Below are 15,364 nucleotides of genomic sequence, written 5' to 3' on the forward strand. Positions count from 1 at the left end.
TTGCTTTTGTGGTGTCAGGAATGGGCTACCTTAACACACAACATCCTAGTCAAAATATAAGAAAAGCTGATGACACTGACTACGTAGGGAAAAATAAATCCAGTGCAAAATTAGATGTTGCAGAGGTCTAGTAAAAATTTCAGAATGAATCCACACTAAACATCTGCATTTTTTAAAGTGATTTAACACATTTTGAAAAATATCTATTTTATAAGAACTTCTCTCTTACCTTCTTTAGTGCAAAAGAGAGCCACTTTGCTTCTGCTTTGACACGTCTGTCTAAATATTGAAACAAAACATGGTGGAAAGCTCATTAATTAATTAATTTTGGTAATTTAAAAATCAGCACAGGTATTGTATTCATTGCTGTAGTCCAGCTGTTAAAAATTCCCTCAAACTGTAAAAAGACACTCAAGGAGCTTCATATGCCAGATCATCCATGGCTTCCAGCATCTGCATGAAGATAATTCCAAATATTAGTTCAGCTTTACAACACATTTCATGAGTAGGTGTCATGTATTTTGCAGACTGCCTTGCTCCCTGGGCGTGGATCCACCTCTGAGGTCAGCTGGGATGCACAGTTTGTCAAGGTCTCATTTACAGCACCTGAAAGCACAGATTGCCAGTCTCCTCTTCCTTACACTCAAAGGACAGGATTTTCTTTGAAATGCCTTTGCTAACAGATGATCTTTCATGCCCTAAGAGTTTGGCTATTTTAAAAGAATCCAGGAAATCTGCAGAAGTAGGTATTAGAACAACAAAAACTTTCTGTTGAATATCTTCAGATAAGAGAGGGAAGAATTGGTTTTTTGGTCAAGGGAGGAGAAATCACAATTAAACCCAGCAAGCACTATTGCACAACTAGCTGATTGTCTTTTTATTTCCACAGTTTTTTCATTCCTACTGTGTACGTGTTTTTCTGAGGCAGGTGCAGAGCTGAATACACAGGTCATTTCTTTGCCAGGTACTTATTTGCAGACTTTAATCCCAGCAGGTAGGCAGTACCTTTAAAACTGCAAGCACCTAAAAACAGGCTGCATTTCATGTTAAATCATAGATACTAATGTGGGCAAAACAACAGCGTCAGCCAGCCCAACAGATTACCCGGCATCTGGATTGAATCTGGAATTTAACCAAACCTTTGTCCCTTACATTGCATATACCTCATTCATACACTGTAAAAGTCAGTCTATTTCTCTTCCTGAAAACTCAGTTCAAAAAAATTATTTTTCTAGAGATAGACAACCAATTTCAGGAAACAAAATTTTGTGCACAATTTTGAAGGGCAAAGAAAATACACAGAATATAACTGAGACCAGCCATGCTCGTGTTTTACACTTGTTTCTTTGACTTACCATTCAGCCATTTTCTCTAAAGAGAAAACTCTTAAGCTTTTATGTGTGCACTGCCTGTGCTGTGCTGCTCCCTCCTATCACAATTTGAAATGGTGTATTTGTTAGTTCTTGGCCAAGTTCCCATTAGTCCAGAAGCCTGGCAACTCCTTTAAACATACAACATACTCCACAGCACAAACGTTTTACATGCTGCAGGTGACACAGATGAATACACCCAGACTGCAGGGCTCAGGAGCACTTCCCAGTCCTCTGCATGGGATGCCTGATGCAGCCAAAACAAAAACAGCCTCACCCTTCATGCACTCTTCCTCCTCAGCTTCTCACTTCTTATCCATTTTCTGAATTCAGGGGGAATGGAAGATCTGTTTCCTACATGTATCTTTCATTTATGCTATAGATTTAACAAAAATCCTCACTACTGATGCTTTCCCTCCTTTAACCTGCACTTTGGGCAAAACTAAATCTTTTGTGACTAGAATTTGTAACTCAGAGGCTCCAGATCCATTACTTCATACGTTTCCTAGCAGACTTCTTTCAAAAATGTCAAAAAGTACCTTGAAATTTCTGCTTTGCACTTTACTGACTGAACAGAATAGGATTGTGGATCTGCCTTTGAATCTGGTCACAACCCAAGGTGTTTATTCTTGTTTTACTCTGGAGAGAAGCATTTAGATACGTTTAGGCTAGAGGAAAAAGACAGCGAGAAAGGAAAATCAAAGAGTTTAAAAGACAACTTCCAAGCATCGTTTAGTAATGGCCCTTCTAGATGAAAAACTATAAATTAACTTAAAGGAATGGGGAAAATACCAATGTAAAACAAAAAAAGCTACAAAATTGAGATGTAAGAAAGCAAAATTAAGTCTTTGCAGGCACAATCTTTCTAGTATTCTGCCACTAGGGAAAACTTTGGGTATAGAAAATAATGGAGCCAAGCAAAAGAAATGTAGATTTCTTCCTCAGATTTTGTCTTCACACATATTGTATCTCTGCAGTTACCCAAGACAATCTTTTCTTGTGAAACACAAGGATTTTCTGTGGAAGAAGAATGTTCTGAAAGCTCCTGGGCATTTCAAAGGGAAACCATGAATGTGCTTTTTGAATACTGGAGTTGCTAATGGGGATTAGGTGGCTCTCCCAGTTTTGCCCTGGATTTCTAGCTCACTGGGTCTTCAAAGTCACACTTTTAATGTCTCAACCATGAGATTCTGGCTTCTCATTAATAACTACCTGTTTACTTGGGTTAATTAAAAGGAATATACCATCATCTGAAGCCAGAGCTAAGGAAACCAACTGTAAGTGGATATAGCCTCTACTTAAAGAGCTGTGGCTGCTCCAAATGAATGAATCCAGACTCCACAGGCTGCAGAGGATGCTGTGTCTGCAGATTTTGCTCTACAGCATTTGCTGGACTTTCTTGCTCAGCAGAGATTTAACAAAGCTGTTTGGTCCAGGTGCTTCAAGGGCATCACCTCTGTATCACTCCAAAGCTCTTATTCTACCAGAATGGGGCCCTGAGGATTCACAAAATGGTCTCAAAAGAGACCACAGTGGTTGTAGGCACTAAAGTAACTGTAGAATGTATCTTAACAACTTACATGAGTATGTGCTGGGATTTATACACAGATACCATGGAAAAAAAGAGCTTACCAGAGTCTGTCATCCTGCACTGGTAAGTGACCACCCAGAGCAGTGAAATAGGTCTTTTTTAACCTGTTACTTACCCATTCACTAGAAGTGCATGTAAAGTGGATGCATTTTTGTTCTTCCAGTCTGAGTGCAGACTCAGCCATTTTTGGTCCTCCATCTGCTCACTCTCTATTACAATTTCTGTTTTGGATGGTCCTCTGAAACAAATGAAAAACATTGATAGAATGTTACAGTTAAGAAGGTGAAGAGGCCCTAACATACCTGTTTGCTCTAAAGATACACGGCTGAGTGATATGGCAAAGCCAGGAGTGGCAGATACTCAGTTAGGAGAATGAAATCACCCTGAGAAGTGAGGCCAGCCAACATGACTGTCACACTGTATTTCCCAACAAGAAGCAGAATTGGAATCAGGAACAACAAGAACCTTCTGGTGGCATTTACTGCAATGCACACATTGATACTCTTTCAACAGTTTCTTGGCCTTGCAAAATAAAAAAAAAAAAAAAAAAAAAAAGATCTTCATATGTAAAAGAGGTAACAGAAAAAATATCTTCTTACATTCCTGTCATTGGAAGTCCATTAAAATTTAACAGTAAAGAGCAGTCTAGGCCTTGAGAGTATCTCTTAAGTCCAAGCTGCCTGCTGTTTGAAACAGAACAAATCACTGGTGACAATGTCAAACCCATTCTTCTGCAGCAACCTAACAAGTATGTGAGGGTTAGAATGGTTCACCAGGAGGTATTTTCATATATCCACTTCCTCAGTCTAAGTATTGCCTAACACACTCAAGAAATTGCTATTTTATTATAGCTTGACGGCCAGATGGAAAAAATAGAGTATTTCTAAATTACTTTACTTGTCATGCAGCTTTCCAGCACAGAACCATTCATGATTAGCCATCAGTCCCTGTCAATGACAAGGACTTTCAAGCAGTGCTCTCCCAAACACCAGTCAAAGGCCAAATTCTAAATCCTAATTAATTCATGCAAAAGAGAATGAGAGAATTTCAGCAAAACTGTGTTGTGTCCCTAAATTGCCCTCTGAACCCAATCTGTCATGATAGTACCTGGTAATGCCAGCCAGGACATTAGTTTGTTTTTAAATCCAATTCTCAATACTGACTATATTTCTTTTTAAAAAAATATTTACAAAACACCAGCACACTCTATCCACATGACTGCACAGACTAACACAGATCAAAGAATTGAGTTTTATGGTAAAGTTGTCAGTGTAACCATATGGAAATATTTTCAACACAGCTGGCAGAATAAACTAAACTTTGGGGTCATGGCCCTGGACCGTGCCTGTAACATGACTTATTTTTCAGAACCTTCTCTGGGCATATTAAGGAAATATTATTCCATGATCTACTAACCAGAATGTGCAGGCATGTGTTTGCTGCAAAAAGAGTTTTCTTTCTCAGTGCCTGCTTTTAGAATACACATAAAGATCTCCTCTCTTCCATACTTCCCACCCTTTTTCCTACCAAACATGTGCAAACCTTTTTCTAACAATGATATTCCGCCTTATGATCTCTGAACAATGATGTTCACCATTTCATAACTGTGTACAGTGGTATTTTATGAACTTGTAAACAGTGTCTGATCTATAAAATATGTAACTCAAAAATGTGCGAAAAGGTGCAAATATCATGCCATTTGACGAATCCATATTAATACCAAACACCAGATTATTCTGATGAAGCCTGAAGTTATGGATTACAGATTACAGTGATGCTACAATCAGAATTAAGGAGATATGTGCTTCTAAATCAAGGTAACAACCGACAAAACACTTATACCTGCATGAAATTTCATAGTTATTTTACTTAAGTAAAGCAAAAGTCAAAAGATCATACCTATACCTTTTTTTCTTTGATGTAAAACACTCAAAACGAGGCTACCTTCATTTATATCTTTAGAATGGCTTCTATAAACATTTATGTTCCCCCCTTGATGCTGCTTATAAAAGACTTTCTTTTAGATAGGCAAGGGCTCCACTTGTCTCCTTTCATCTACTTAATGAGAAATAGCCAGAATGAAAGGAAACAAAGAGCCTCATTTCTAGATGAAGAAAGCTGGAGACAATGGTTAGGATTTGTGTAGAGACCAGAGCATTCTCAGAATTGCTAGAGAATGAGAGAATGTGAGCTAAAAATCTCAGGAGTAAAGATTCAGGCTGGTGAGAGTTTCTAAGTGTGAGACTTTCAGAGGGGCTGCTGGGCCAGGAGCACACATTACACCAGGGACTGTAAATCACTTAGAGAAAAGGAGGTAGGTGGAGCAATGGGTACCCATTTTACCAGCCCCATCCTGTGCTCCAGAAACACAGCAGCCAGCAGGGTCTCCTTGGTCCTGCTTGGAGCTGTAGCACACATTTTCTTCTGAGTTTCTAAGACAACAAGATTATATTGCTAATTACTTCTAGACATCAAACTACGTCTTCAAGTTCAAAAACAGCTCTCCTGTTTTTTAGTTTAGTGGCCTGTTGAAGTGGCAGTATCTTTCAAGATTTCAGGCCAAACAAATAAATACTTTTTTAATTAAATGCCTTCAGAAGGCTCTGTAGTTTTCTGTTTTCCCCTTTGGTTTGAATAACCACAACCACTTTGCTCAGAAACTTGGTGTGGATTTTAAATTAGTGCTTTTAATTATTACCTTTACTGGCAAAAAGCAAAATTGAAACAGTGTTTGTTGACTGAAACCATACATACTGGAAGACTGTGCAGTTTTGAGATACATCAGTTTAAGATGATATTTAGAAACTGGAAAGGATCACACAAATGGCTTTCAGATTTTTGAGAGGCCTCTGGCACTGATTCTTAAGGAGGGGTTGAGGGTACTGAACTTGCTTATTCTTGTGAAGAGAAAGCTAAGGGGCAATTCGGCAGCAACCTGCAACTACTTGAAGGAGTTGAAACATAACTGAAACAAATTTTTTCTCAATAGTGCTGCATGGTAAAACATGGGGAAGCGGCCTTGACCTACAGCTTTGGAGATACAGAGCACATGAGAAGGAAATACTTTTTCATTAGGAGGGTGAAGCAGCCCTGGAACAGAGAGCCCTATCCATCAAAGTTTTCAAGACTTGGCTAAACAGAGCAGTGGTTGAACTGATCCCATGTGGCAATAGGGATCAGTGCTTCAAGTGGGAGAAGGACTAGATGTTCTCCAGATGCCTGTTACAGTGAGGATTTTATGATTCTTTTGCACAGCACAAATCCACTGTAGTGACCAGAGCCTATGATGAAGAGCTGAATCTTAAAGAAGGACAACAGTTACTAGATCAGACTTTTCACACACCAGAGCATATTTTAACATTACAGAACAGTCACTGAATCACAGAAATAATTAGGTTGGAAAGAGCTCCGAGATCATCAAGTCAGTCTTGCTCCTTCACAGAAAGGTGTCTGCTAGATCTAATGACCATGACAGGGCACATAAAATTCTAACATATCTAATTCCTTTGAGCTAAAAGTTTCCTTTCATCTAAGTCAATTAAAAATATCTAACAACCTATAAAATCAGTTACTTGTAAAATCAGGCAAAACATTTCAATTTGCAGTAGCATATTACTCAAGTAGGAATTTCCAACTTAAACTTTACTAATCTTTCAATTTCAACTTAAGAATTAGAATATTCCTTTAATAAAATTAATTTCAAGCCAGCGATTCTCTTATGTGTGTTTAAGAGAGGAATTTTTAGAACTAAGAGAGAAAAAGAGAACCTGGTCTGTGTTCTACATTGTAAATGTGCTATCAGTGGGGAGAAGTAATGTTTCATTAGATAAGCTGCACAATGGAAATATTTAATAAGTTTTCAGAGCATTCAAGTCTGCTACCTGCTACAACAGTCAAAGTTCACAGTAAAAAATAAGCATTATGACTTGCATACTAAATTTTAACGAAAAACAATGAAGACAAGCTAGAAGGCAGGGACTAATTTTAGGTTATGAAGTTCATCATTCTGTTTGTAACGTATTTGGGATACCTCTGTACAGCAATGTTTTCAATACCTTCTTCTCCCTTTTCCATTTGGAAGAAGTTGTTCAAATGCATTAAGCTGCAAGTTTAGAATAAAGTATAATCCATAAACTGGATTACTTCTTGCTTCCAAGTAGCAGTGACACATGTCAGTTTAGTTTCCATAATTCCATTTTTGTAGGCCTCATGTGACAGGTTTGAGAAAAGAAGCCTTGAGTTAGGCCAGAAGGCAATGGATCACACACACATGGGCACTAATTTAAAGCAAATTAGGCCTCTTTCAGAGCTGGAACAGCATCTGTTTCCTGTCTGTACATATTGGTTTAAATGTTCCTTGGTCTTGACCAGAATTCTCTAAAGCCAAGCTGTGCCATAGAATATGGAGTAAAACATCAAAACCTTGACTTTAACAGTATTAAAATCAAAGATATCTGAAATTTTAAAGTGAAAACATATTGAAATGTAGAGAGAAGAATTTTAATAGAAATTAAAAGTATCCACTGCATTGATAGAAAAAATAAACAAGTATGATTAAATTATTCTTAAAATTTTTCAGTTGAAAGTTGATAATCACTGTGATATTTTCAGGTTTCAAAATCCCTCAGTCTTATCTCCTAGCTGATAAACTAGTCAAGTCTACAAAGAATGAGTTAACTCATAATTATACTGCAAAAAAATCACTTTCTTGCTTTATCTCTGCATGCTGGTACAGAGTTAATTTTCTTCACAGCTAGTATGGGGTTGTGTTTCAGACTTGTGCTGAAAACAGCGTTGATAACAGAGGCCTGACTTTGCAGCACTCTGTTCTCTGACTGTGCAAATTACAGGTTTCATAAAGTATCATTCTGTAGCTAAACGTGAAAAAAGACCAGTTGGAAGCATCTGAAGTTAAAGCTTCAAATACAATCTAAATTTTCTTAGCTGGAAGTATTAATTCAACTTCAAAATTAATGTTAAGTCCTTCATTTAAAGTCAATTAGCTTTTAATTTTAAAAATGGGATGAATTTCAGAGAAAAATGTTGACTTGAAACAGAATTCTAGTTGTTTAATTTCAAAAATTTGAAACAAATAACTTGAGTTTTCAACCTTTTTTCCCTCATAATGAAAGTATTCACTGAATTTGAACAAAATTCACTAGTTTCTTTGTTAAACATCATCCTTTACAGAATGATTATTCACTAAGAAATCTTCCCAGTGTAATTTATACTTTTTTTTTTCAAGATATGTAACATTTATTCTTTTATTACCAATTTCTTCTTCTCATCTCTAACAGAACTTGAGAGCAATATTCTCATAGGCATTTTTACATTTTTTGAGCTTACTTTTTACATCTAAAGCTAACACTGATATCATTTCAGGAGCTAGGATTACCTTTGAAAGGACACCTGTGTGTTTAGTGATACACAGTTTATATGCAGAGGGCTTCTTGCATTAGGATTCTTGGTAGGAGTTGAGAAGAGGGTGTGGAGGTCAAATAAGACTTTCCTGAATTAAACAGCAGAAGGAGCAAAACTGAAGGAAGACCTGTTTGCCTGAAAGCTTGGCTGATAAAAGATGCTGTGTTTCTTGCAGTCCTTGCCCCTCTCAAAGTCTTAAGTCACCTCAGTAAATTACAGAATAGGTTGCTCAGAGTCCCATCCAACCTGATCTTGAATATTTCCAGGAATGGGGTGTCTGCAATTTCTCTGGGTAACCTGTTCTAGTGTTTCACCATCCTCATTGTGGAAAAATTATTTCTTATGTCTAGTCTAAATCTACACTATTTTAGTTTCAATACATAACTCAAAAAAAAACCCTAAAACAATTCAACTTGCAGATTTCACAATCAATTTTCAATGCAGAGAGATTTAGTATCTGTTTAGAGTTAAAAGGAGTAAATTTGAATCTGGAAGCCCCTGGATAAAAAATGAAAGAAAAAAGGGGGCAGTAGGCTTAAAATGTACAAGTTACAGCATAAAACAGTTTGAAAAATGATTTGTGACCAATCATTAGAATAAGAACATTTCCTGGTTTGGTGGTATTGATGTATCTTTCTTTTAACCAGTCACAGAATGGTTGGGCTTGGAAGGGACCTCTGCAGGTCAAGTATGGCCACCTAAGGCCAATTACCCAGAAGCACTTTCAGACAGCTCCAAGGCTGTTTGAGATAATAAAATTATGAGTAAGAATCATTCTACTTAAAAAAAAAAGAAAATATCCAATCATGGAACTAGAAAGTGTTGCATGAGGACACTGACCACACGTTTAATGAGTATTTGAAGAAACTGTCACATTTTTTCAGGAATTATAAGGTTGGAATTTCTTCCAAAACAGCCTTATCCAAATAATTATATTTTAAACTACATAAGTACATGAAAGACCAGACAATCTATCAGATATTAATCTAGCACAATTCTAATACAATGAATAAAGTAGACCTATTTTAACATTGGTCTATTATTGCTCAAATTTAGTAGAACAGTCTTCCACATCTACCACAGCTCTATTTTCAGAAAAATTCTGTAGTGAGTTATTAGTTACCATTCTTAAAAAATTAAATTAAATGTAAAAAATTTGCTTTCTACATCATCTACAGGATTAACAGAACACTGTGGCCATGGAAAACATGAATAAATTCAAGGCAGGTTAAGAGTATGTAACATTCTGTTGAATGGATCTAGAAATCTAGATTGAATTAATGAGTACAAATACTTCCTCTTTGGCATAGAGTTTGTTTCACTAAATGTCATGTCTATTCTTGGAGAAAATGAAGTTTCATTCAGAAGTTCAAATTTATTACATGGATATTACAGAAGGATTCTGGGGTTTGTTTTTGTTATGTTCTTTGAGCAAATAAAACATTAGCTGAGCTTCCATTACTCCTCTTGCAGAAATAGTTATAGAGTAATAAAAAAAACCAAATTAAACCATGTGAAAACAAGAGATTGTTTGTCCAGCAGCTTGACTGCTCAGTTGTCAAATATTCAAGATCTTTATACCAAAGACATGGAGTGAAAAGTACCAGAAAATACAGAAACCCAGGCAGCAACAACTTGCCCATCCCTTTCATAAATACATACACAGCAGATGCCACAGCAGAGGAAAGAAGGAAAAGGAGCTGCTGGTTTCAGTGGACCACCAGTGACACAGCCTCCAAGAAAAGGAGCAGCAGGCACAGGAAGAGATAACAGGAGATTTTTAAAAACAAGTAACTTGGTAGACAGCTGCAATTTTACACTGATGCTAGACCAGAATATGCTGGTGAAGTAAAACTCCCCCATACTCTGCTGAGTACAAACTTTTGAAGTTTGTTGTATTTGCTCTATCATCCTAGTGCAGCCAAGAAAGACAAATTATTCCACTATATTTTCCAGAATGACAGAACAACTCCACTGCTGCCTTTATCAAATTTCAGAGCTCAGCAGACCATGCTTTTATGATTGCCATTTCATCAGCAAAGAATGTGGACTTCCAAGTATATGGAAAGTGGGTTTCTTCAACTGAACATCATGACAAAATACATTCTTCCAACATTCTTCCAGTGTTCTGAACCTATGCAGTACACCCAACCTTAGCAGCACAGCCTCTAGCACACACCAGGACAGATGTGAGACTGACTGCTGTTCTGTTCTCTACCTGTGTTAACAGAAAAACTAATTGCCAGAGACTGCATTTAAATTCACTGTAGTGAAATCTTGGCCCCAGTCAGAAGTCTCTGAATAAACTTATATGTCCTGACATAAAGAGGTAGTCAGATTAGGTGGCATGATAGTCCCATCTGGTTGTAAACTGTGAAACCTAAGACTTGAGCATCCTCATTAAGGTCTTGGCATTACAAACAAACAAATTTAACATCTTTTGTACTAGAAGGAAACATAAAAACTGCTAAGAATACATGTTGCATAGCTTGAGCACCAGCCATCAATAGTCCAAAGCCTTTCAGACAATGCCTGGAACTTGTGGCTTTGTCTGATGCTGCATCATGCATCACACAACACATTGCATGAGTGGTGCTATGAAAAACTGGAAAACCACATCGTCTGTGGAATTACAACTGGCAAACAGACAGCAAAATTGCCTGCATTTTGTGAAATGGGCAGAATAGAATGAACTTTTCATGTTGCTTCAGACTGAAGGTTTGTATGTTCCAAACAGACAAACTGCTATTCTGTAAAATGTGTTACCACTATCCATTAAATCAACCTAACTTTAACCACTATCACGTCACTATCTTCATTCATTTTTTCAGATTAATTTAGCCTAAAGTATTAAAATATGTTATTTTTAAATAACTAAAATATTGAAAAGCTGTTAGAAAGACACTGCCTTTATATTTTAAACATTACCACATTATATAGTAATTGGGAGTTTTTATTTGGCAAAGTAACAGTTATTAAAAATAGTTTGCAGAGCTTTACAGAAAATAGAAATTCCAAAAGCTATCATTCATTGTAATTCCTGATCTAAGGCATTAATAAGCCTTCAATTTGATATCTCACTCATAATATGCATTATTTTTCTGTAAAAATAAACAAGAGCGCTATTAAAGCAAAATCAAGAGTTGCTGTAATTATTAAGTAAGTAAGTAACTAATAGCCACAAAACTGGGTGGTTCTGCAGTGCGCTCTAATGTGGGCAGAATTTGTACATTCACAGCTTTAATTTTCTGAAGGAGTACAATGAAGCTGTTCCCATTCGGAATACTTGCAGAAAAGCACTGCATAAGACATTTCTTTTTTTTTTTTTAACATAAAAAGAGTTGTTTTATCATTACTTGAGTTCTGTGCAATACACAGTCTAATTTACCAGCATCCTCAATGGTGAGTAGAAAGAGCTTGTTAAAAACACCAATATTGTCAACCTCACGTTCAGCTATTCTTGCTGTAAGTCAATTAAATAATGTATACAGGACATAAATGCCAAGAGATGAAGTTCATGGCTTCAGATCAGATTACACAGCAGCATGAAACTCCAGTTATAGAGTCATCCATTTCACCATATAGAAAACATTAGCCTCCGTAACATTTTCACTGAATCCCTATGCAATGTTAACAAAATAATTAAAAAGCTGTATTACTCATATTACTCCTTTTGGAAATCAGTTTTGGTAACGCATCATAATTTTTGTTTTTCTTACAGCTTTTCAAAGCTAATTTACTGTATTTTTCGCAGTGCCACTCTACAAAAACTTGAAGAATAGCTAAGAAAATAAGGCTTCAGATTACTGATAAAATGGGGCATTAAGAAAAGACAAACAGTGATCTGGTTTTCTGAAGTACTGCAAGAAAGAATTAGAAATTAGTAGTGGAGTCAAACTGAAGTTGTAGACTTCAGAACTGAATTGACTTCAGAGTTTCCTACTGCCTTGACACAACTGCCTGTCCCTACCAAGATATTGTAGAAAAATTATTTTGTAGAATATGTCACCGTGTTAGAAAATTGAGTTGTGACATTTAAGAATCATTTTTGTCTCTTACATTTCTTAAAAGTGCAGGATTGTTGACACCTGTTAGAAAGCATCAGTGAAGAAGCAGGAAGCTGTAGGTTTCTACCCATGCTGATTTCAGCCTAGGCACACCTCTGAAAAAAGGAAGGAATCAGAGGATTGTGATAGTTTAATACATTTTCATTTTCCCAGCAGCAAGCATCATGGGAAAGAGAAGCAAATTTTATGTTAGGACCAGTGGCAAGCTGAACATGAGCCAGCAGTGCCCTGGCAGCCAGGAGGGACAGCCCTGTCCTGGGGAGCATCAGGCACAGCATGGCCAGCCAGGCAAGGGAGGGGATTGTCCTGCTCTGCTCTGCACTGGGGCAGCCTCACCTTGAATATTGCGGGCAGTTCTGAGTGCCACAATGTGAGACATTAAACTGTTAGAGAGCATCCAAAAGATGGCCATGAGGATGGTGAAGGGACTGAAAGGGAAGCTGTATGAGGAGTGTCTGAGGTCACTTGGTTACCTCTGGAGGGTAAGCAGAGGGGCAGACACTGATCTCTTCAATCTTGTGACCAGCAACACGACTCAAAAGAATGGTATGAAGCATCAGGGGAAGTTTAGGTTAGGTAACAGGGAAAGGTTTTTCACCCAGAGATGGTTGGGCACTGGAACAGGCTTGCCAGTGGTCACAGCATCATGCCTGAGTTAAGAAGGATTTGCACAGTGCTGTCAGGCACAGGGTGTGTTTGTTGGAGTGTCCTGTGCAGGGCCAGGAGTTGGACTCAAGGACACTGATGTGTCCCTTCCAACTCAGTATATTCTATCATTCTATAAAGCTTTATTAGGATGCTATATTAAGCTAAAGCAAAAAGATAATGCAAATATTATTTAGGTACACTAAACTAGATAGAGGAGTATAAAATTGTGTGTTAGAATGGCAGGCAGTCCAGTTACAGGTGGTCTTCAATTTGGGGCATCTGTTAGAATGGCTGCCAAGTATCCCTGCAGTGCAAGACTATACAGAGTACATGAAGTGCAGACCCCCTAACCCAGGGTCTTTATCCTCCTGTGTACTTTGAGAAAGGTGCAAAGAATGTCAGTTTGTGTAGTGGAGAAAAGCAAACAGAAAAGACACCTCTTAATTCAGTCTGGGGATCAGAACTAGCAAAAGATAGCCTTTATTTACCATCAGATTTGCCTCTTCCCAGTAAGAGACAGCTGTGAATATCAGAGCAGCTGAACTTGCTTTTTATCCAACAGTTATATTTTGCATCAATTATTCCACAATTCAGTGTGCATGCAATAAAGACACTAAGAGGCTATTTCTTTTTCTGAGTTCCACACAGAAACCCTCTCTTTAACAATTTGCTGTCCAGAGATGCCCAAGTTAAATACATCCACTTGCCTAATTTACAGTATTTATTGCAAAAAGCAAATAAATTATGAGGATTTTCCCTCTATTTCCTGAGTCTGCTTTAATTCTTTAGGAAGAAACAGAGTATTACATTCTGAGCCTTAGCAGTAACTGTTAGTGCATGTACTGAGCCTTGGCAAAACACCATTATCTTTTCAAAACACTCTTAACAATCATGCAACGTTTATAAAGTGATGGAAGTGCCTAGATTTCAATGAAATTCTGTTCCTGCCATAGTTAAAAAAATTTCATTACCTCTTTTCTCTGTGAACCATTTCCACACTAGGTCTAACATTGCAGTGATCAATGATAGTTCACATCTAACACCAGCACTCCAATTGTCTTAAGAAATTCATCAAAGCTACAAACTACTGACCTTACCCTAAACCCATCTGATTGCAGGCCAGTTGGCTTAAGTTTTCTTGCCACTCATCAGCACAAACATGGTTATCAGCAGCTGACCTGTGAACAGTCAGGAGCATCAAGGAATTCCTGGTTTTAGACAGTGTAACTGGAAAGAAAAAAGGAAGAAAACTTCAGTATTATTTCAAATAGTTTTATAGATGGAAAACTGAAAACATACAACTACATTCAAGATTCTTCCAAGTTGCTGGCACTTTTTCAAGCTTTACATGCTGAATAGCTATGCAATTTAAAACCAAGGCAAGTGTGGTATCAGTCAGAACCTTGCTAGAGTGAACAACATGACACACCGAACAGCAAAGGCAATTTGAGAGGGTAAGAATGAACTCGAATATTTCTAATTCACCAGTACAGATTCACATGGGTTGCTGATAGCCTTAATTTTTATAGCCTTAATCTAGTTAGATAATCTAGATAGAAGATCTAGATCATCACCATTTCTTCTCTCTTAGAGAATATGTATGTAAAAATTCAGGAACTGCTTTTGTCACATGCAAAAAAGATTCTCAAAAGGTCCTTCCATATCTCAACATCTTCTTAATCTCTCCTCTATCCACAATACTTTCCAGATTACACACATCATCTACACATTTTCTTGCTATATCACTTTAGTTATATCTTTACACTGTGACACTTCACACTGAGCTTTTGCTTTCTCTTTTGCCCACTTCCTTGCATGCTTTCCCAACCTCACCCCAGTCTTCTCTTGGCTAACAGAGGGAGCACCTCTCCACCACTGTATTCTGAATTAAATCACCAGTGATTGCTACCATCACTCAAAGAGCACTTTGAGGCACTTCAGAGCAGAACTTACCACAGTCCCATTCATCTGAGCTGTCAGTGCAGTCTGCCTGCCCATCACACCAGAGTTCACGGGGCACACACTCGTGGTTGGCACATTCAACTTCACCCTCGTCACAAAATGCTGCAAAGACAAAAACATGCTTCCTCCTGAGAAAGACATGATCAAAGTGAAATTCATATTGACATGAAAAATTGAGGAAAGTCAAGGTAGATACAGATCAGATTTATGGAAAAACTAAGTGAGGCAGGTTTGCAACAAAATTCAGCATGGATACCACTGATGCAGATAATGGTTGCTGCCATGCAGTGACAGAGGGCACTGCA

At 37.5% G+C, this 15,364-nt stretch overlaps 1 protein-coding gene across 1 annotated transcript in view; it reads right to left on the minus strand.

Annotated features, from left to right (window-relative positions):
- Positions 1–15,364, minus strand: part of CORIN (corin, serine peptidase) — a 118,883-nt gene that overhangs the window by 9,638 nt on the left and 93,881 nt on the right. The window contains exons 15-18 of the mRNA XM_031066414.1: positions 15,051–15,161; positions 14,195–14,324; positions 3,077–3,199; positions 230–279 (exon numbers count right to left, since the gene is read on the minus strand). Coding sequence (XP_030922274.1) covers positions 230–279; positions 3,077–3,199; positions 14,195–14,324; positions 15,051–15,161 — 414 coding nt within the window. The remainder of the gene's footprint in view (positions 1–229; positions 280–3,076; positions 3,200–14,194; positions 14,325–15,050; positions 15,162–15,364) is intronic.

Source organism: Geospiza fortis, unplaced genomic scaffold, assembly GCF_000277835.1.
Source record: "Geospiza fortis unplaced genomic scaffold, GeoFor_1.0 scaffold40, whole genome shotgun sequence".
Classification (NCBI taxonomy): Eukaryota; Metazoa; Chordata; class Aves; order Passeriformes; family Thraupidae; genus Geospiza; species Geospiza fortis.